General features: G+C 38.6%; 1 protein-coding gene across 2 annotated transcripts in view; it reads left to right on the forward strand.

Moving 5' to 3' along the window:
• Nucleotides 1-17,166, forward strand: part of uts2r1 (urotensin 2 receptor 1) — a 54,231-nt gene that overhangs the window by 21,395 nt on the left and 15,670 nt on the right. The window contains exon 4 of one of the 2 annotated variants that reach the window (XM_088016553.1): nt 9,926-10,012. The exons of the other annotated variant lie outside the window; for it this stretch is intronic. Coding sequence (XP_087872679.1) covers nt 9,926-9,969 — 44 coding nt within the window. The 3' untranslated portion in view covers nt 9,970-10,012. The remainder of the gene's footprint in view (nt 1-9,925; nt 10,013-17,166) is intronic. 2 annotated transcript variants of the gene reach the window in all.

Here is a 17,166-nt window from a genome sequence, read left to right on the forward strand (position 1 = left end):
GCTGGAGAGTGTTTTGTTGTCTTTGTTCAGCTCATGTTCTGGCAGTCCCAACCTCCCTTTCTTTGAAAACATGGCTGACTCTTACAACCTTGTTTCTTCTCCCATCTTCTGATGCGTATCTTCAAGAGGTCGCTTCTCTAAGAGGTCATCACAGGTATTTTTAAAACCAACAAGAAACTTTAATTTATGTCCTAAACTTTGCACTAAATTTGTTTTTTGTTTTTTTGCTTTTTGAAGGTCAGTGGTCCATTGAACTTTTTTAGTTTATTGACTCTCTGTTTTTGTTTTTCCATCCACCAATCCCCACTTAACCAGATAACCTCAGGTATCATTGTGTTTGGCGAGTTAGGAGGCAGAAGCTGATAAGGATCATGTTGAACGGGTCTCTTTAATGATGAACAGAAAACAGTGAAGCGAGAGAACAGAACTGGGACCGGGAACCATTTAGCAAACAGTTGTAGTATGAGAGAGATGCCAAATGACAAAAGAGCTAATCACAGGTGAGCAGGTGCAGCTGGGAGAGAGAGCAGGTAGAGACAAATGACAAGCAAAAAATCCTGGCACACACACAGATAAAATGTGCCAGCAGCTCATCGTTGTAATGACTCTGAGAGAACAAAGAAATGTTTTCTCAAATCTGTTTTTTTTTTTTTTTTCCTCGTAAAAACCTCTGTATGGTCGAGCCAAACTTTCAAAATCGGTTCTCATTGTTGCGTGATGAACATCGCATCAGTTTGTTCTCAGCCTCTTCTTTTCACTTTAAAACCGGTTCGGGTCATACTGTGGTGAACGATTTTAGTGAATAATTCTCTCTTTTTAAAAAAAATATTAGTTTCTTGAAAGTAATTGAAACAGTTTGCTCAATTATTTCTTAGCAACCATGCTAACCTGTCTTGTTTGAAATAGGGGAGGAAAAAAATCTGAGAGGGTTTAGCCAGTTTTGTGGCAGAAATATTGAAGGCAAACAAAGCAGACGTTAATGATGTGTCAACACGTTGGGATGCTGGTTTTGAGTGACTTCATTCATTTTTCCCGTCTCCACCAGCAGCAGTGTCAACAGAGCAGTCTGTTTTGTCCTTGAAGATGAGAAGTGCTATAGATGTTCCCAGTAGGAAAACGTCCAAGTATTGGCTTCCCGTCCTCGACATATCAACCTCTTGGCTCCGGACTCTTATTTCAGATTTTCTCTGAAATATCTCTGTTCATGCGTTATTGATGCAGGAGAAGGAATTCATCTGAATCTGCTGCATTCATCAGTAATAACCTCCCTTTGGCCACTCAGGGTTAAGACCCGATACCTTCAGCAGACCCTCACTGCCAGCAAGAGGGAGACCAGGAAGACTCGCCATGATTTATCTAAACACGCTCTGAAACAAAGCGCTCCCTCTTCCGATTGTCTTCCCCATGGCACAGGTTGTGAACAGCAAACAGTTTAGATACGGTATCCAAGGAAACGATGAGGTCTTCGTCAAAGCTCTATATTGTGATAGTTTAGGGTTGTTTGCTGAGGGATTCACACTCTGCAGGAGCTGATCTGGTGCAATAAATCACAGCCATGTAGCATGAAGAGCAGATGCAATCAATAGGACGTCTGGATGTTTGCTTACAGAATGGAAGCATAACGCGACGCTGCAGCTTTATATTTCCTCAACTCTTTCCGCGAGGACAGTGAAGGTGTTTTTGGTGCCTGGCAAAAGATTTCAGAAACTTTTTCAGAACTTTATGTGATGGACCAACATAGAGTATTCATGGGAAGGTAAACAATATAATGATTCTCATTTTCTGTAACAGTTAGGGCAGCAATTAACATTTATTTTTAGTTATTGATTAATCAGTTACTCTGATGATTGATTAATCATCAGAATGATATGAAAAATTCTCTCACTCTGCAAATTTTCCATTTAATTTCCATTTTTTATGCAATATTAGAAATACATTAAAAGATCCCAGTTAAATGAATGACTTAAATGGAAAAAAAAAACATTTTGTTGTCTAAAATACAACTCGTTTGATAATTTAGAATATATCTGCAGCACAAAAAGAATAACATCAGCATGAGAAAGGCTCTGCCCTTTCTGCTTGACTTAAAAACAATGCAGTGTATGTTTTTAGATTAATAACTGGATAGCAAATAGTTTAACAAGAAACTTTATTTTTATAGAATAATATTAATATTTAATAAGTTTTCTGTAGTTCTAAAAGATAGTTTGTTTGTTTTTTGGCTTGTAAGGTTTTCAGAGTGAATCTCATCTCTGGGCTGAAGGAATGCATCAGCAGCCTAAATTGAGATTCTTCTCACCTGGATCTTAACTTTTCTTCTGTTTGGCTCCAAATCATTAGAGTGAGAATAAAATCTGGAATGAGAGAACTCGTCATTTAAGAGCCGACTCCTCTTGTCGAGGTAAAAGTGTTTGTGATGCTGCCAAAGAGAAGAAGAGAAGAACGCCGTCCGACATGACTGTTTGACCTTTTCCTTCACGTCCGGCCGTGTTTTCCTCTGGGGATTTCCTGTTTGGTTTGATCTGAGAGAAAAGGCAGAGATGTCAGTTCAGCTGTGCTGGTGTTTTCTTCCAGCTAATTGCGCAGTTACCATAGAAACACCCACAGTTACCCCATCTCTTCTGTCTCACCTTTCAAGTCAAATGAATTATACCTCTTGGTCTTTCAGCGTTTCGTCACGTATTTTATTAGGATTTGAAATGATCGTCTAGTAGAGAATAGTGGATAATTGTGATGTGGAAGCAAATATTAATCTGAAAACTGTTGCACACATTTGTATTCAAGTCAAGCACCATTTAGAGTCACCTTTTGAGATATTTCTCTACATAGACGGACACTTTTTGATTTCCAGTTTTAGTTTTCTTCCACACGTAACATTTTGTAATAAGCTGTTTGTTTCTAAAATACCTTTAGAACCTTCTTCCTGCAATTGGACTTTAGCTAATGACAAAGGTTACCGACTTTGTAATGTTCTTGGTACTTTGACCGACAACTGGAAGTATAACAGATTCTCTTGATTTATTACAATCGCCCTCCCAGTCCGAAGAGTTCATAAACATTAATGTCAGTTTAACCCTTGTGCGTGCGAGGACGGAGGTAAACGTAGAGAACTGCGGCAAATGATACAAGTTTTACGTGTGTGAAGTCGGTTGGACCCCATTTCTAGACACAAGGGTCAAAGGTTATTGGTGAAATGATGGTAGAATGAGAGCAGAGTGACCACAAGGTTGCCGGTTTCTGTGTCGGTTCGAGTGTTGCAGCGTTTCCCAACCCAATGTTTCCCTGCTTCAGCACACCTGATTTCAATTGATGGCTGATTAACAACCAAACTGAAGTGATTTGAATCAGATGTTTCAAAGCAGGGGAACATCTGAAACATGCGGGGCAGAGCGCCTTTAGGACCAGGGCCTAATGGTGTGTCATCATCACTGACTGCTGGGCTGAGCTCCAGCTTCCCGCCGTGTCGCTAGACGAGACAGAGAAGGCAGAGAAGAAGACTTGTAGCGGCGTCATCATCTTAAAATGCTGCTCCAGGAACTCTGGTAAACAAGGAGGGGAGTACAGCAAGAAGAAATCAGCAAGTAGCTTTAACAAACTACCAACCAACTTACTGTCCAAAACAATAACTTGTATATAGATTAGGGATGAACCGATTCACTTCTTTCACTGCCGATACCGATATCTGAGGTTAAGTATTGGCCAGGACGATCCGATACAGAAAAACAGCTGAACTGACTACAAATGTTTCCTTTTTTTTAAAAATGGAGACATAAATGTGCTGCATTAAAATATAGTACAGAACACTTACATACACCAATAGCTTCACAAGCTTGGTCGAACATGTGAAAACAACATAAGTTTAATTTGTTCAGTCAGTGCAACTAAGAGTAGAAGAGCCGATGTAAAATAAATAATAAACTAAAACTGGCAAAAACAAACGACAACAAACCTTTAAATGGTTCAGACAGAACGAGGAATAAATAATAAAGCAAGACGTCACATAAACCACAAAGCATAGAATTAGAATGAATAGATTTCCCCATATGTATTGGGATGATTGTCCCTGATATCAGATCTAGAATTATTTTCAACATCTGGACCCACACAGGTATTAATAGTGAATCAGTGGATCTACATTATAGTTATCATCCTGACTTTTAATGTCTTTCTGTCTTGTAATATTCTGAACCAAGTGTACAGTTTCCTAGTTCCTCATATTGGTCTGGGTACAAATAAAAGCAGTGAGTGAACAGGTGTAGTTTTCAGAAGAGCGCAGCAGATTAAAGAGCAGTCGTCTCTGTGAGAACCTGGTTTTGTTGGTCTGTATCAGTAACAGCAACCAGCAAAGTCTTATCTCACATCAGCCGCCTGCTGGCGCCTCCATTTGCTCTCAGTCACCAAAACCCACCGGTGTAAATGCAAGACGAATAGAGCGCCGAGATCTGATTCACACCAAGACTGAGAGGATTTACTGATACAGGCCTTTGCAGCGACATGTGATAGATTCTGCTCCGCTCCACCGAATTAGAAACATCATCAACTCAGGGCGGGTTTCGTTGTAAAGTCAGGACTTTCTGAAATGAAACTTGATTCTTCGCGGTGAAATAAAACATCAGGAACCAGAAACACTCCAGAGATTGGCTGAAGAAAACAAGCAGAAAGAGCTGCATGTTTCATAAGCTTTATGCTTCACTGTGTTGGTCTGTCACATAAAATTATGATTTTAAAAAAACAACTTAATTTTGTGTTTATAATGTGAGAAAATGTTGAAAAGTAAATTTTTTTGCCAACTCTGAAGAATTGTTTATATTTATCATTTTAATTTTACAAGCACAAACTTCTGCTTTTGATTCATATCATTAAATATATATTAATATTGAACATAACCAGAATCGATTTGAGTGAAAAGAGTTTTCCTTACCAACCTGCTGCTTTCTGAAAAACATTTTCATGTTTTAATAACTCATGAATGAACTGATTAAAACATCTTCTTGGTTTGTAAACAGTATCCACACTTACGCCTCATTATTTGTTAGAATTTAACATTTTAAATGTCTGCAAACTATAGTTGAGTTTCATAAATTTGAGACTCATATTTTGTTACTGGCACTTTAATGTTAATTAGAAAATTCTAAATTTTAGGCTTTAAGAACTTTGAATCCAAAGTCTCTGCAACTTTTGGTCGACTTACAAAAACGTAGAAATCAAAGTTTGGCAAACTCGAATAGTAAAGTTGAAGTCCTAAACTTAAAAAAATCCCTGATGTTTGTTGCCTTATAGTTTTGAGCTCCTTTTTTATGTAACCATGTAACTTTATTGTTGGTTAATCTGATAATGTTTTAAAAACTGCATGTTGTCTGAAGTCTTCTTTGCTTGATATCAAACTTAGTTTGATCTGGAACATCCTAAGTGTGACCAAAAAGCAAAACTAGACATTTGTAAGAGGCAGAAATACTTTTTCACAGCAGAACATCAGCCGGAAATTGTTGATTCTAAATGCCACTGGTTGGTGTTTACATGATTTCAAACTCTTCAGTGGTCCTACCGCTCTTTAGATTAGAACGATGTTTGGTCTCCGAGGTAAATTCAGCACAAGGAGGTGATCAGTTTCAGGTTTTTAATGTTGTGCAGTCATCCTTCAAGGTTAGGGGAGAAAAGTTCAACATATTAAAGAAAAAACTTCAACACAACCTGACAGAAGGCCTTTAGAGACCATCGGCTGTCTGTCTGCAGAGATGACTGTAATGTCGACTCATCATAGTGCAGAACTTTATCTTAATTTTGACTTTCGCTTCGTATCCCTTTGCTAATTTCCTCAAGTGTCTAACAGTTTTCAGACCTTGTCTTTATCACAGTCTGATCCCAACCAGTCACTCTGTGCTGTTTTTTTCCCTGGTAGATCCTCATATTACTGTTTTTATTTTACAAAGTCGTTGGAATGTGAATACAAGACTTTCTGTGTTCTGTTTTCACCTATGAATCAAAAGTTTGGTCATTGTCTTTGACAGAATTATAGCAAACAGATTCATCCTTCCATTTTTGCTCTGCTGCTCCGTCTGTCCTCCTCCCTCCTTTCTGACCTCCACCTTGTCGTTCTCTGCAGTAACGTCGGTGCTACAATCACCGTTATGTTCACACCTCAAATGGGTGATTATAATTCGACACTCGTTTTGTTCTCTGGTTCCTGTAAATTAAAGGACCGAGCGATCAATCAAATTCAAACATTCAATCTACCTCTGCAAACGATTAAATGCCGTAAACAGTTCAATCAGGCACTGGGGAAACTTCCATTATGCTTCATTATGATGCCTCTGTTACAGTTTTTCATTTGAACTTACGTTGTTCTGCTCAGGTTCCTAAAACCTGGACACCTGGAAGCAGTGAGGTCCGGTTTTCATCCTCCTGCATTTTTTAGGTGCCGAAGATTTGCCAGAAAAATATGGAGTTAATTTTCTTGTTCAGTAAATAATTCGCTTTTCCACTTTAAATAAAAATGATCATTTTGATTTATGAGTTTGTGTTTTCACACCTGATAGACTCTGGAGAAGCCCAGCATTTAAATCCCAAGAGGTTGCCTACAGTGAAAACATTAGAACGATGTTTGGTTCATGAGCATTACTGCTAAAGATGTGTAAAAAAATAAAGAATAATTTTATATAAATAACAGGATGGAGCTCCTTATTGATGGTTTCCTGCCACATCTTTACCCCAAATGTGCCGAAACAAGAGCAGTTCAGATAATTTCATTTAAATCCATCCACGGATCCCTTAAATGTCACGGTTTGAGTGGATTGTGGAAATGAGTTTGTGTGTGTGCATGAATTGAACTCTTTCTAAACCCAACTTGGAGCTGTTTCTCTCTCCCTCTCTTTCTCTCTGTGTGGTTCCTCTGGCCCTGAAGCTAAAATTAGAAGTGAATTAGTAACACTCTGGCAGCATTATTGTTTTATAATTATGATGCTGTTTTTAAAAAAATGTAAAACGTCTTCAAAACATGTCTGAGTGCCTTACTAATGTAAGGAATGCTGAAGAATGTAGGGCCGCTTTTAAGAATACCAGATTAAAAACAAATACAGTATAAGCTACTAAAACCATGATGTCACAGTCATGTTTTTTTCCTCGTCCTTATTGAACATTCAACTGTCTTGGGATGGAAGTTCAGGGCTCTATGCAAAGTCTGCAGCTGCATTCCCATCACAAATGTGTGTAAACCTTTGTCAGTATTCTACTAATGTCAAAAAAACACAAGTTCACAACTGCTGTGTTTCAGTTAATTAAGTAACGCAACTAAAATCACATGTGAATAAGTTAGTTCACACAATAAGCTATTAAAAACATGCCGCGTTAACATGTTTTAACATGTTAAACACCAGTGGCGATGTTTGGTTGTCACATGACTTGTATGATGCAAAAAGAAGTGTTTCCTTTGCAGTTTTGTGAAATACACCAACATCGATACGGCCGAAAAATCACCTGATCCTACAACCAAAACTTTCTTTCTGCGTTCTGAGTTTCTGCACAATTATATGTTCAATGGAGATACAGCTAATGACTGCTTCCAAGTGGTCAACTAACTATTAGCTAGATTTATCAGATAATAGGTCAGACTGCCCTACCACTGGAGTCACTTAAAGCATTTGGCATGCTGAGGTGAGCGAATCAATTCCAAAAATTCAGTAGAACTGACCCTTATTCAGTAGTAGATTGAGATTAGATGTAATCTGTACCTGTCCGGCTTAGCTAATGATCTCATACATATGCTACAGTATCAACTACCAATGACGGTGATGCTTTAGCTTTATGACGCCATGCGAAAAACTTTCAAAAGTCACTGAATTACAATACTCTACCAGTGGTGAATGTATTTAGTTATTTAAGATGAGGAAGATCTTGTTGCGTTACATGTGCAACAGCAGAACATTTCTATTGGAATCTATTTTTTTTCTGATCATTTACTGGGCAGATTTTGACATGATGAAATCTGATAATATGCTGGTTTCAATCTATGTAATTGTTTCAAAGTCAATCTTAGTGATGGAAAAAAAAAGAAACAATGAAGATTTTAACCTTTGTTAGTTTTGTATCTGGAGAATCTATCTGACGTTTTTAGACAATATAAGGTACCGACTGAGTAGATAGATAGTTTTATAAAATGACTGCTGTTTAATAACAACAGTAAAAGCTGCCAAGTGGCTCTATGAATGAACAATATTGATAAAACTTTCATTGTTTTCACTGCTTTAAGTCAAAATATGATAGTAATTTGGCGTTTTACGGCATTACCCAACCGAAGTGATTTGTTGCTCCTGTGGGGGAACATTTCAAGCCTCCAGCTGTTTGCTCGCTGTTACTCACAACGCATCTCTGATCTGTTCTTGATAAGTCTGTGCTCAACATTGTTCGTGCTTTGTCATATTCATGATGTTTAGCCAAGCACACAATAACGCCTTCCCTTCATTGACAGCATAGCAAATACTTTGCATTCCTCGACCAGGGCTGCAAATAGAAGCAGATGCAAACGTATTGTTCAATGCATGCTTTGTGTCTTCAATAACTAATGAGTTACACAATGTATTACTTTCAATAAGGCAAAGAAACTAAAGATTTCTGTAATTTTCACAAAATACTTCTGGAAGATCACCACAAAAATTAGCCTTGTGGTCCACAATTAGTTCTGTTAATAGTATTTCTGATGTAAAAACAAAACAGCAAAAATACTGCAGGTACAGTGTTTAGACACAACAGCTTTTAGCTTCGCAGGAAAACTGCAACACATTCAGACGTGACTCACAATTCAAATACCCGATCGAGTCATGTTGCTGTTTAGCTTCTGATTTTGAAGACATGAATTACTAAATAAATTTCTGACGTATTTTTTATCGTGTTATTGTGGCATTTAGCAAATAAAAACAATTTCTAGCCCACCTAAAACGAGAGAAGTTTGGTTTGATTTAACTTCTGACAGAGTCGGAAAAGAAAAGATGAGTCTTTTTATTTGATGTTTGAAATAAGTGATTATGGTTTTTCTTTGTCAACATGCATTAGAAAAGCTCTGGAGTTTATGATGTTTCTATTACGGTAGCAGAAGGCCTGAGCATGGCCACACAAGCACTCAAAGAAACTCCCTTTTCTCTATTTCTGCACTCAGGAGCTTTAGACATCAAGGGGCTCCAAAACGGCAGCAGTGACAAATGCGGCTCCATCCAACGGGGCTGGAAACAAATTATGTCTTTGCCACCTGCTGCCCCTCAGGCAGACCTTACAGCCTCATCACACACCGGCACACACAGCTGGCTTGAAAACTGAGACGCAGATCACAACAGAAAAACACAACTGTACAAAAAAGGGATTCACACTTAGAAGAAAACGTGCTCATAGGAGGGAGATGTTAAGAAAGTCAAAGTGATTTCTCACTCTTCTAATAGGAATGAATGCAGATCCCGATGGTTGATAAAAAGGTTCTTTGACATCCATCGGAGTCTGGGATTAAAACTCCCACCAATGTTTCTCACAGACTAATTACACAATGAAACTCTTGACTCTGAGACGCACTGGGCTGCAATTATAAATAGAGGGCTTTCCAGGGGCACACGCTCTATGAAAACACCAATCAGAATCCCCAAAGGAACGCAGATTAATCAGAAATTCTGCCGTCGTGAAGCCAAAGAAAACCAAGCAAAAAATAAGAAGAATCCAGACAGATTACTGAAGGAGGAGGAAGCTTCTATGGCTCACTTTTCAATATTTTCATATTTATAATCGGGTTAAATTTGCTTTGGGCTTCGGTGGGAAAAAACTCAAATACCTCACCTAGAAAAAAATGATAGGATCAGCACTTGAGTTTTATTTGTCTTTACCTTTAGGATTTTCAGTAATAGACTGCAGTTGATTATCAATTTACAGAAACACTTTGTACCTTTGATAGAGTCACGTCGCAGTCCGTGGAGAGATGCAAAACAAACAGACTGAGACGAATGAAAAGAGACGTGCGACTGTGTTCCAGACAATAAAGGTGCAGTATGTAACTTTTTTACATATTTGTTCAAACTTTTGCTCTCTAAATGAAGGCCTGCCACCAGTTTAACATACTTCCAGTTCTGACTTTGCCCCCTCCTGGCGTCGTAGAGCAACTTCTCCTGTTTTTAGCGTCTTCCAACTCCATCTGGTCGCTTGTTGTAGCTGCACGGTGAGTCAAGTCCAAATCATCTGGGATGTGTGACTGATGGTAGCGGAGTAGGGCGACAATATGCCAAAGCACAAAAACATGATGCAAAAGAAAGAAAATCAAAACTGGATACAAACATCTGAGTAAAATCAGAATAAACGCATTATAAATCATTACATCTGCTTTGTTATAGTTTTTAATTCACATCTTTGCAGGAGTTTATTTGTATTTTGTTTGGCTAACAGGAAGAATAGGCAGGAAAAGTGCAAACATGATCATACTTCATGATCTAGTTCCAATCATACATTCATCCTCAAACAACCTCAGGCACAAACGTCAAAAATGATTAGTCAGCAGACAGAGTGACGATGGCTCCACTTGAACCGGATCCGCCCAACATGACGGTTCATGAAGGATGATCCAAGGTGTTTTTAAATCCAGCAGCTGAAAGTTAAATCCTTCCTGTTTATGCACTTTGTAAATGATTTGAGGCATACTGCAGCGTATTCTTAAATTATCTGGATGATGATTAGTATGCAAAATGACACACATCTCAGGGGAGAATACTAAAATATGGTGCTTATAAATGATGAATTTCTGGAAGTGCATTAAAAAAATCAAACATAAATATAAACAGATTCATGCAAGTCCTGAGGATGATTACTCCATGCGCTCATGTTAGCGTTCATCATGGATCGTCAGAGTCGTGTATGAAAGACTTGAAGCCTGTTGCATCAGGATCGACTCCTATCAGAGCTCTGTGCCTCAAATAAAACGTCCATCTGACTGGATAAAAATGCTTCAGGATCCATGTTTGCATTTATTATAAGTGACTTATTAAGCATCATGTTTACAGAAGCTAGTAAATCACTCTGATGCTCTGACTGTGAGGTCAGGTACTCTGGATGTTCACTACGTACTCTAGAGGTTTCTCAAGCTTTAAATTTTGTTTTTATATTAATTATACAGTTCAAAATTAAATAGACTGTCACATTTTTAAACACATTCCTACCAGGGATCTCTATGATTGTGGGCGGCCATGTTTGTCCAGTTTAAGGCTGTGGTAAACAATTACTTTTTGGGATCAAGTAATCCAGTAATCTATCAATTATTCTGATGATTGATCAAATAATCAAATAAAATATTGGTAAATTCTGCCATAACAGCTGTGGTCATAGTATTTACCCAAATTTTCATATTTGTGCATCCTAACAACTTTACTGTAGCTTAGAAAATGAACTGTAACAAAAATAGTGAATTGTTTAAATCAAATCTTGGCAAAAATTACACAAAAATTTGAAATTTAATTTAATGATAAAAATAATAAATCAGCAGGCTGACAAAGAGACTTAACAAAATAATACTTCAGTCTTTAGTTTCCTTATTCAACTTCAGCCATTTTAACAGGTGAATTCTCACTTTCCACAGCTTTTTATAGGTTTTGTGTCCATGTGAGCGACAGGATGGTGGGGCCCCGAAAAACGACAGAAACCCAAACATCTACGGGGAAAAGAGGCCGTTTGCTCTCTCTATGTTATGCTAATGGCTAATGGTATTCATCAACAACTCATTGGCGGATTATTTGTGTGCAACACAAATAATCATCTGGCCTTAACACATTACGCTAAACAGTAAAACATAATTTAATGGAGCTTCAAGGCAGATAATTTGCCTCAAATAGTTTAAATAATTAAGTTACTCGAATCATTCGATGAGCTGAATGATTTGGTACAGCCTCTGTCCAGGTGCTATGTTCCTCTCTGTTACATTTGGTATCAGAATTGAGTTTTCTTCAATTGTCAAAATGTATGTGAAAAGTTTTTTTTTTTTTTTTCCAGTGTTAGCTGGTTTTACTACATGTGGAACTTGTTACATTGACTAGAGAACTGCAGACAATGAATAGTCATGTCCCCTTTTGTAACCGTTATTATGGGGTTAGTGTAATTGTCCAGTGGGCCGATTGGGATTTGGCTAAACAGGACATGAGGAAGACTAAACGCCACAATGAGCAGTTTGAAAGTTTCAGGAATCGAAAAGGAAACCTTAATTGTCGTCTTCTGTTTTGAAAGCATGACTGCTGGTCATTAGGGGGTGCGACTGTTCTCTGGAGTTTTCTGCTTCATGCTAATTAGCGTAGCTTAAAAAGGTTCTCTGTTGGTTTTAGCCTTGATCCGTCTCCAGACGCTCAATCATTTTGTCCAAAGCAAGGACATGATTTCACTCTCTGAAGTCTTGAAGCTTCAAAGAGCTAAAGATTTCACCGTCTAGATGTTTAGCCTATGTGGAATCTCTATGTGGAATCTCTCATCGGCTTTCGCTGACATGAATCACTTATTCATCTTCCACTGAGCAGCTTTCTTCTTCTATGATAACCTTTAGGGAAGCGGCATTGAGAAAAAAGTGAGATATACAAAAGTATAACTTACACCTGGTTGTAAAACAATCCAAGATAAAAGGTGCACTACTTTTGCCTTAGAGGCTTATGCGTCATAAGCCTCTAAGGCAATATCACTATAGCAGAAACATATTCTGAAGTTATGACCTGTGATATCAGAGAATTTTATCTATCCATCTCCTTGTTAATTCCCCAAACCCTTTTTGTGTCCTTCAGCAGCTGTTACACCACTCCCCTCTGAAAGTAGCCACTTCTAGGGTGGTGAGGCATCGTGTCAGACAGCTTTACCTTAATATTAAACATAAACATACAACTTTTCTATTTACTTAATTGGGAAAAATCTGATATTTTTTTATCCTCTTTACCCCTTTTGCCAAAGTCAGAAGTTTACATACACTCAGTGATCTGACTGTCAACTCGACCTCTCTTGGAACTGTGGGAGGATTAAAAGGCAATTTTGGCAAACAATTCAAAATTAATGTTAGCTACAGAATTTCAAGAATGTGAAAAATATAAAACATTTGTGAAATGAACAGAAATCTGCCTCTCCTTAAATACAAACATAATAGTTATCCAAACCAAACCAAAATTATAATGAGCCAGTAGGGTCAACAACAAAATCTGCTAGCAAACAAAAGTTATGCTAACCTATGCTAACTTCCTTTTAGCACAGCTTGAATTCCCTGTCAGCATAACTTCTGTTGTGGCTTTTATAGCTAGTTTTATGCTAAGTTGCCAAAGCAAAATCTTTTCATCCTTTTAAAGATCTGAAAAATATATTTATGCCTTCATCATATTTAGACTGGACTCCTGCAATTCCAATAAACTGGCCCTGACCAATCTTTATTGCTAGCAGTACCAACTGTACTGACCGGCTCTTTTGTCTCCTGTTTTTATATGCAGAGATGAAAACATTTATAACATTTGGAGTCCTTGGACTTTCTATACAAGTACAGGCCATTTAAAATGTCAAATGAAATTGTAGTCATTAATTTAAATGATTTTTCTTTTTTTTTTTTTAGAATATTTAACATAATTTGGTTGGTTGTTAAGGAGTGAATGATTCCAGTCTAAATTATACCCTTGAAGTTAATATCGCCTGAACAAAATGAATCACACCAGCCTGGCTTCTTAAAACGAGTCAGTTCTTTGAATCCAGATCAGTCACCCTTCAGATCTCCGGCCCTCCCAGGTAGGAAGACTTAATCGCATCCCTGCTGTTTTAGGAGATTTACGCAGGCTGTTTACCTCGTTTCACACTGACTTTACGTTTCTTTTACTTTCCTTTAACATTTTAAATGGAATGGCACCGACATATGTAATCATCCTGCTCCAAAAGAGCACTGAAGTAATCCGACTAGCTGCTCTGAACGGAGATAATGCCAGGTTTGAAGCACAGAGAGGATCAGACATTGGCCGACTGAACCTCTCTTCTTCGTTGGTTTACAAGATGAACACTCCTGGTTTTAGATGTGATATAGAAAGATGGGACTAAAACCTTTCATCAACCTTTACAGTTCATCAGGCCTCTTTCATAGCAACATAGATCTTTCATAAGATCCAGCTTGATCACTGAAGAAGTTTGGTTATGACAGATCAATACAAGCTGTGATTTGTAATCCAAATGTCATTTCAAGTTCATCCTGTAAGCCTGTCGCACCTGACTCAGCAAGGCCTTGAAACTTACAGAACTTAAGCAAATGAAGTCTTTGTGTGATCTGATTAGAGCAAAGACTTTCTGACACTTTGGATTATTTGGCTTAAGACGGGCTGTGCACGTGTCGGGTTTGGTAGAATTCATGTCATCATCCGAGGTGTGATGTAATCTAATAAACATCTCGCCCGTCTTCATCTGGCCAAGGTAAACAGATTACCCATCCCATTTCAAATGTTAATCGAGGCAATTAATGTTTGGAGGGCGGGACCGGCCCCCCGAAGGACGAGTGCGCAGCGGGAGGGAAGAACGCGTTAAGTGATGGCTGACAGATGGTCAACTGATTACGGTCGGATCACACAGGGAGGAGGCAGGCGGGGACATCGCACTGCCTAATGGGAACTCTGCAGAGCCAAGAAACGCTGACAAACAGGAAACCCCTGCAGATGTCCGCATACAACAGAGGTCAGGGTTAGGGTTTCTGCTTTAGCTCACCATGTTCCACTGCATAAAAGCTTCACTTTGGCAGAAATGTGTGCATATAAATCAAAATTGATTCAATTATTTACACTGCGACTCCAGGGGGAGGCGGGACACACCTGGACGAGGCTGCTTAATTATGTTATGCAATGTTGGAGCAATGTTGGAAATCTGGGGAGGACATGAAAATACTAACTACGTTGATTTTTTAAAACTTGTTACATTGGAGTCAGAAAGTCCAATACGTTTTAGCAGGGTTATTAATGAAATACACCAACACAAGGCAGTGCTAATCAGCAACAATGAGATACGCACATTATTAAACTCAACAGACAATACGTCTGATAGAATATTCAATAATTTCACTAAACTCCGAGATGTGGGCAGAAGACTGACTTTAGCCACTCAACCTCTCACAGCTAGCAAAGCATCAACTAACTCACTTTGGTTACCTAGTGATTATTGACTGATATAATGATACTATCATTATCATTATGTATATTCCAGACACATTGTGCCTTTTTATTAGCACAATAAACTGTCAGTCATTGTGAAAAACCTGTAAAAATCAAAACTAAATGAAATTTGACATAACATCAAAGCAGTATGTGACAACTTGAAATTGGCTTCTGTTTCTTTAAGAAGCTTCTGTTCTTTCTGACCCCCCCCCCCAACCCCCCACACTGCCGTTTAGAAAGACTGGGTTATGAAACGGTTCGTATAAGAAGCTCAGCAGAGACGTAGTTGCACCAGGCTAATTGCTGCTGCCGCTAGTCTGGAGGAGCTCAGCGGGGAAGGCTTCAACATGCAACAAACATATTGTTGTAAAAGTTACATACTGTAGCTGTAACCAACATAAACATAGGTTACACAAGGATAAATGGACAATCCTGACTTCATTCTTAAATTTAACCTACCTTAAACAACATGCTAGCAGGCTAACATGCTTTCAGTTGCTACGGAAAACTAGCAGCTTCCAGGTCCAAGTCTTCTCTCATTCACTCTGAAACCACAACTGCTGAGTCCAAGTGTTTTGTTTTCACGCCGCTCTCTGCCATGCTGGCTTAATTAACTGGTTTCCTCACCACTGTTTCCCTCTCACCTCATCTTTGCCCTTTCATTAGCTTGTTCCTCTTTCTTCACACGTCGTTTCCCTTCACCGGCCTGTTTAAAACACCAAGTGTTGTGGCGGATGTTCACTTGATTGTCGGCCGCTTTTTTTTTATTTCCATCATTAAGTTCCATGTTTACAGAAAGAGTTCACTCCATTTAGGCCACTGGACTGGACTGGACACAGTAACAAGCAGACATACAGGCACAGACTGGAGCAAGGTCGATGGTACAAACATTAATTATTGAAAATGAAATGTGACATGTACGTTTCACCGTGCGCGCTCTGCAACTCGCTGAGCAAGTTAATTGGAAATGCCTTCAGTTAGTCATTAATTCATCCGCACACAGCAGAATGGACGAGCTTCACCGTGGAAGTTCTGCAACAATTAAGGTCAGATTTCTGACCTTGTGTCCGTCTCACGAGTAAACACCAGCGCTGTTATCTAGACAAAAACAGGTTTTGATGAAAGGAGTTGCTTAATAATAAAATGAGTTTCCACCAACTGGGGTAAGAAATAAAAAAAAGACTCAAACATTCTTTAATAATTGCAGGCTTTTATAGACTCATGAAGGTTGTGGTAAACAAGAGGATGCAATTCATTTATCTGCCATCTGCATGTGTGACTGGATGCGATCGCAACATGTGTCGAGTTTAAATAGGAGGGCAGATCCACAGAATGAGATCTAATTACAGTGTGTGTGTGTGTGTGTGTGTGTGCGTGTGTGTGTGTGTGTGTGTGCGTGTGCGTGTGTGTGTGTGTGGTGGGGGGCTGAATGGATCTGGGACCCTCACCCTCGGGATAGAGGTAATAGGATGTATTTTTCTTTTCATTGCAACAACAAAATGCTAGCTGTGTTTGCGACTCGTAGCTCTGAGTTTTCTACATCCCGAGGAAAAAAGACTGAGATTAATCACTTCAGGACATTCCCAGTGGGAATTCTGTAGTACAAAATTACAATGATGACATTATGGAAGGGGGAATGTTGCTTTGTCATCTGAATACGCTGATGAATGATGTTGGTTACGGATAAAGTGGGTTTTAATTGGGGGAGACGATGGGAACTATACAGCAAATGATTCCTTAACAAATGCATCTGTGAACTCTTTCATGAGATAAATGCTACAAAGATTTTAAAAAGTGAACTTTTTTTAACTGGCAAGTGCAGGAAAAAAAAAAGTAAGAAAAGAAAACTTAAATACCCTAATAAGAATCATTGTGAATGGATAGCCTGCTGAGAAAAATGTATTTGTTACACTCAGAATCTGAGAAAAGTCGACCAAACAAGTCAGGAAGTACAGTAACCTTTGCTGATGACTGTTTTACTACTGAACTAATTTTGACGTAAAAGATACCAGAA

Source organism: Poecilia mexicana, unplaced genomic scaffold (genome assembly GCF_051168715.1).
Source record: "Poecilia mexicana isolate PSO_F unplaced genomic scaffold, ASM5116871v1 scaffold_19, whole genome shotgun sequence".
In the NCBI taxonomy this organism is placed as follows: Eukaryota; Metazoa; Chordata; class Actinopteri; order Cyprinodontiformes; family Poeciliidae; genus Poecilia; species Poecilia mexicana.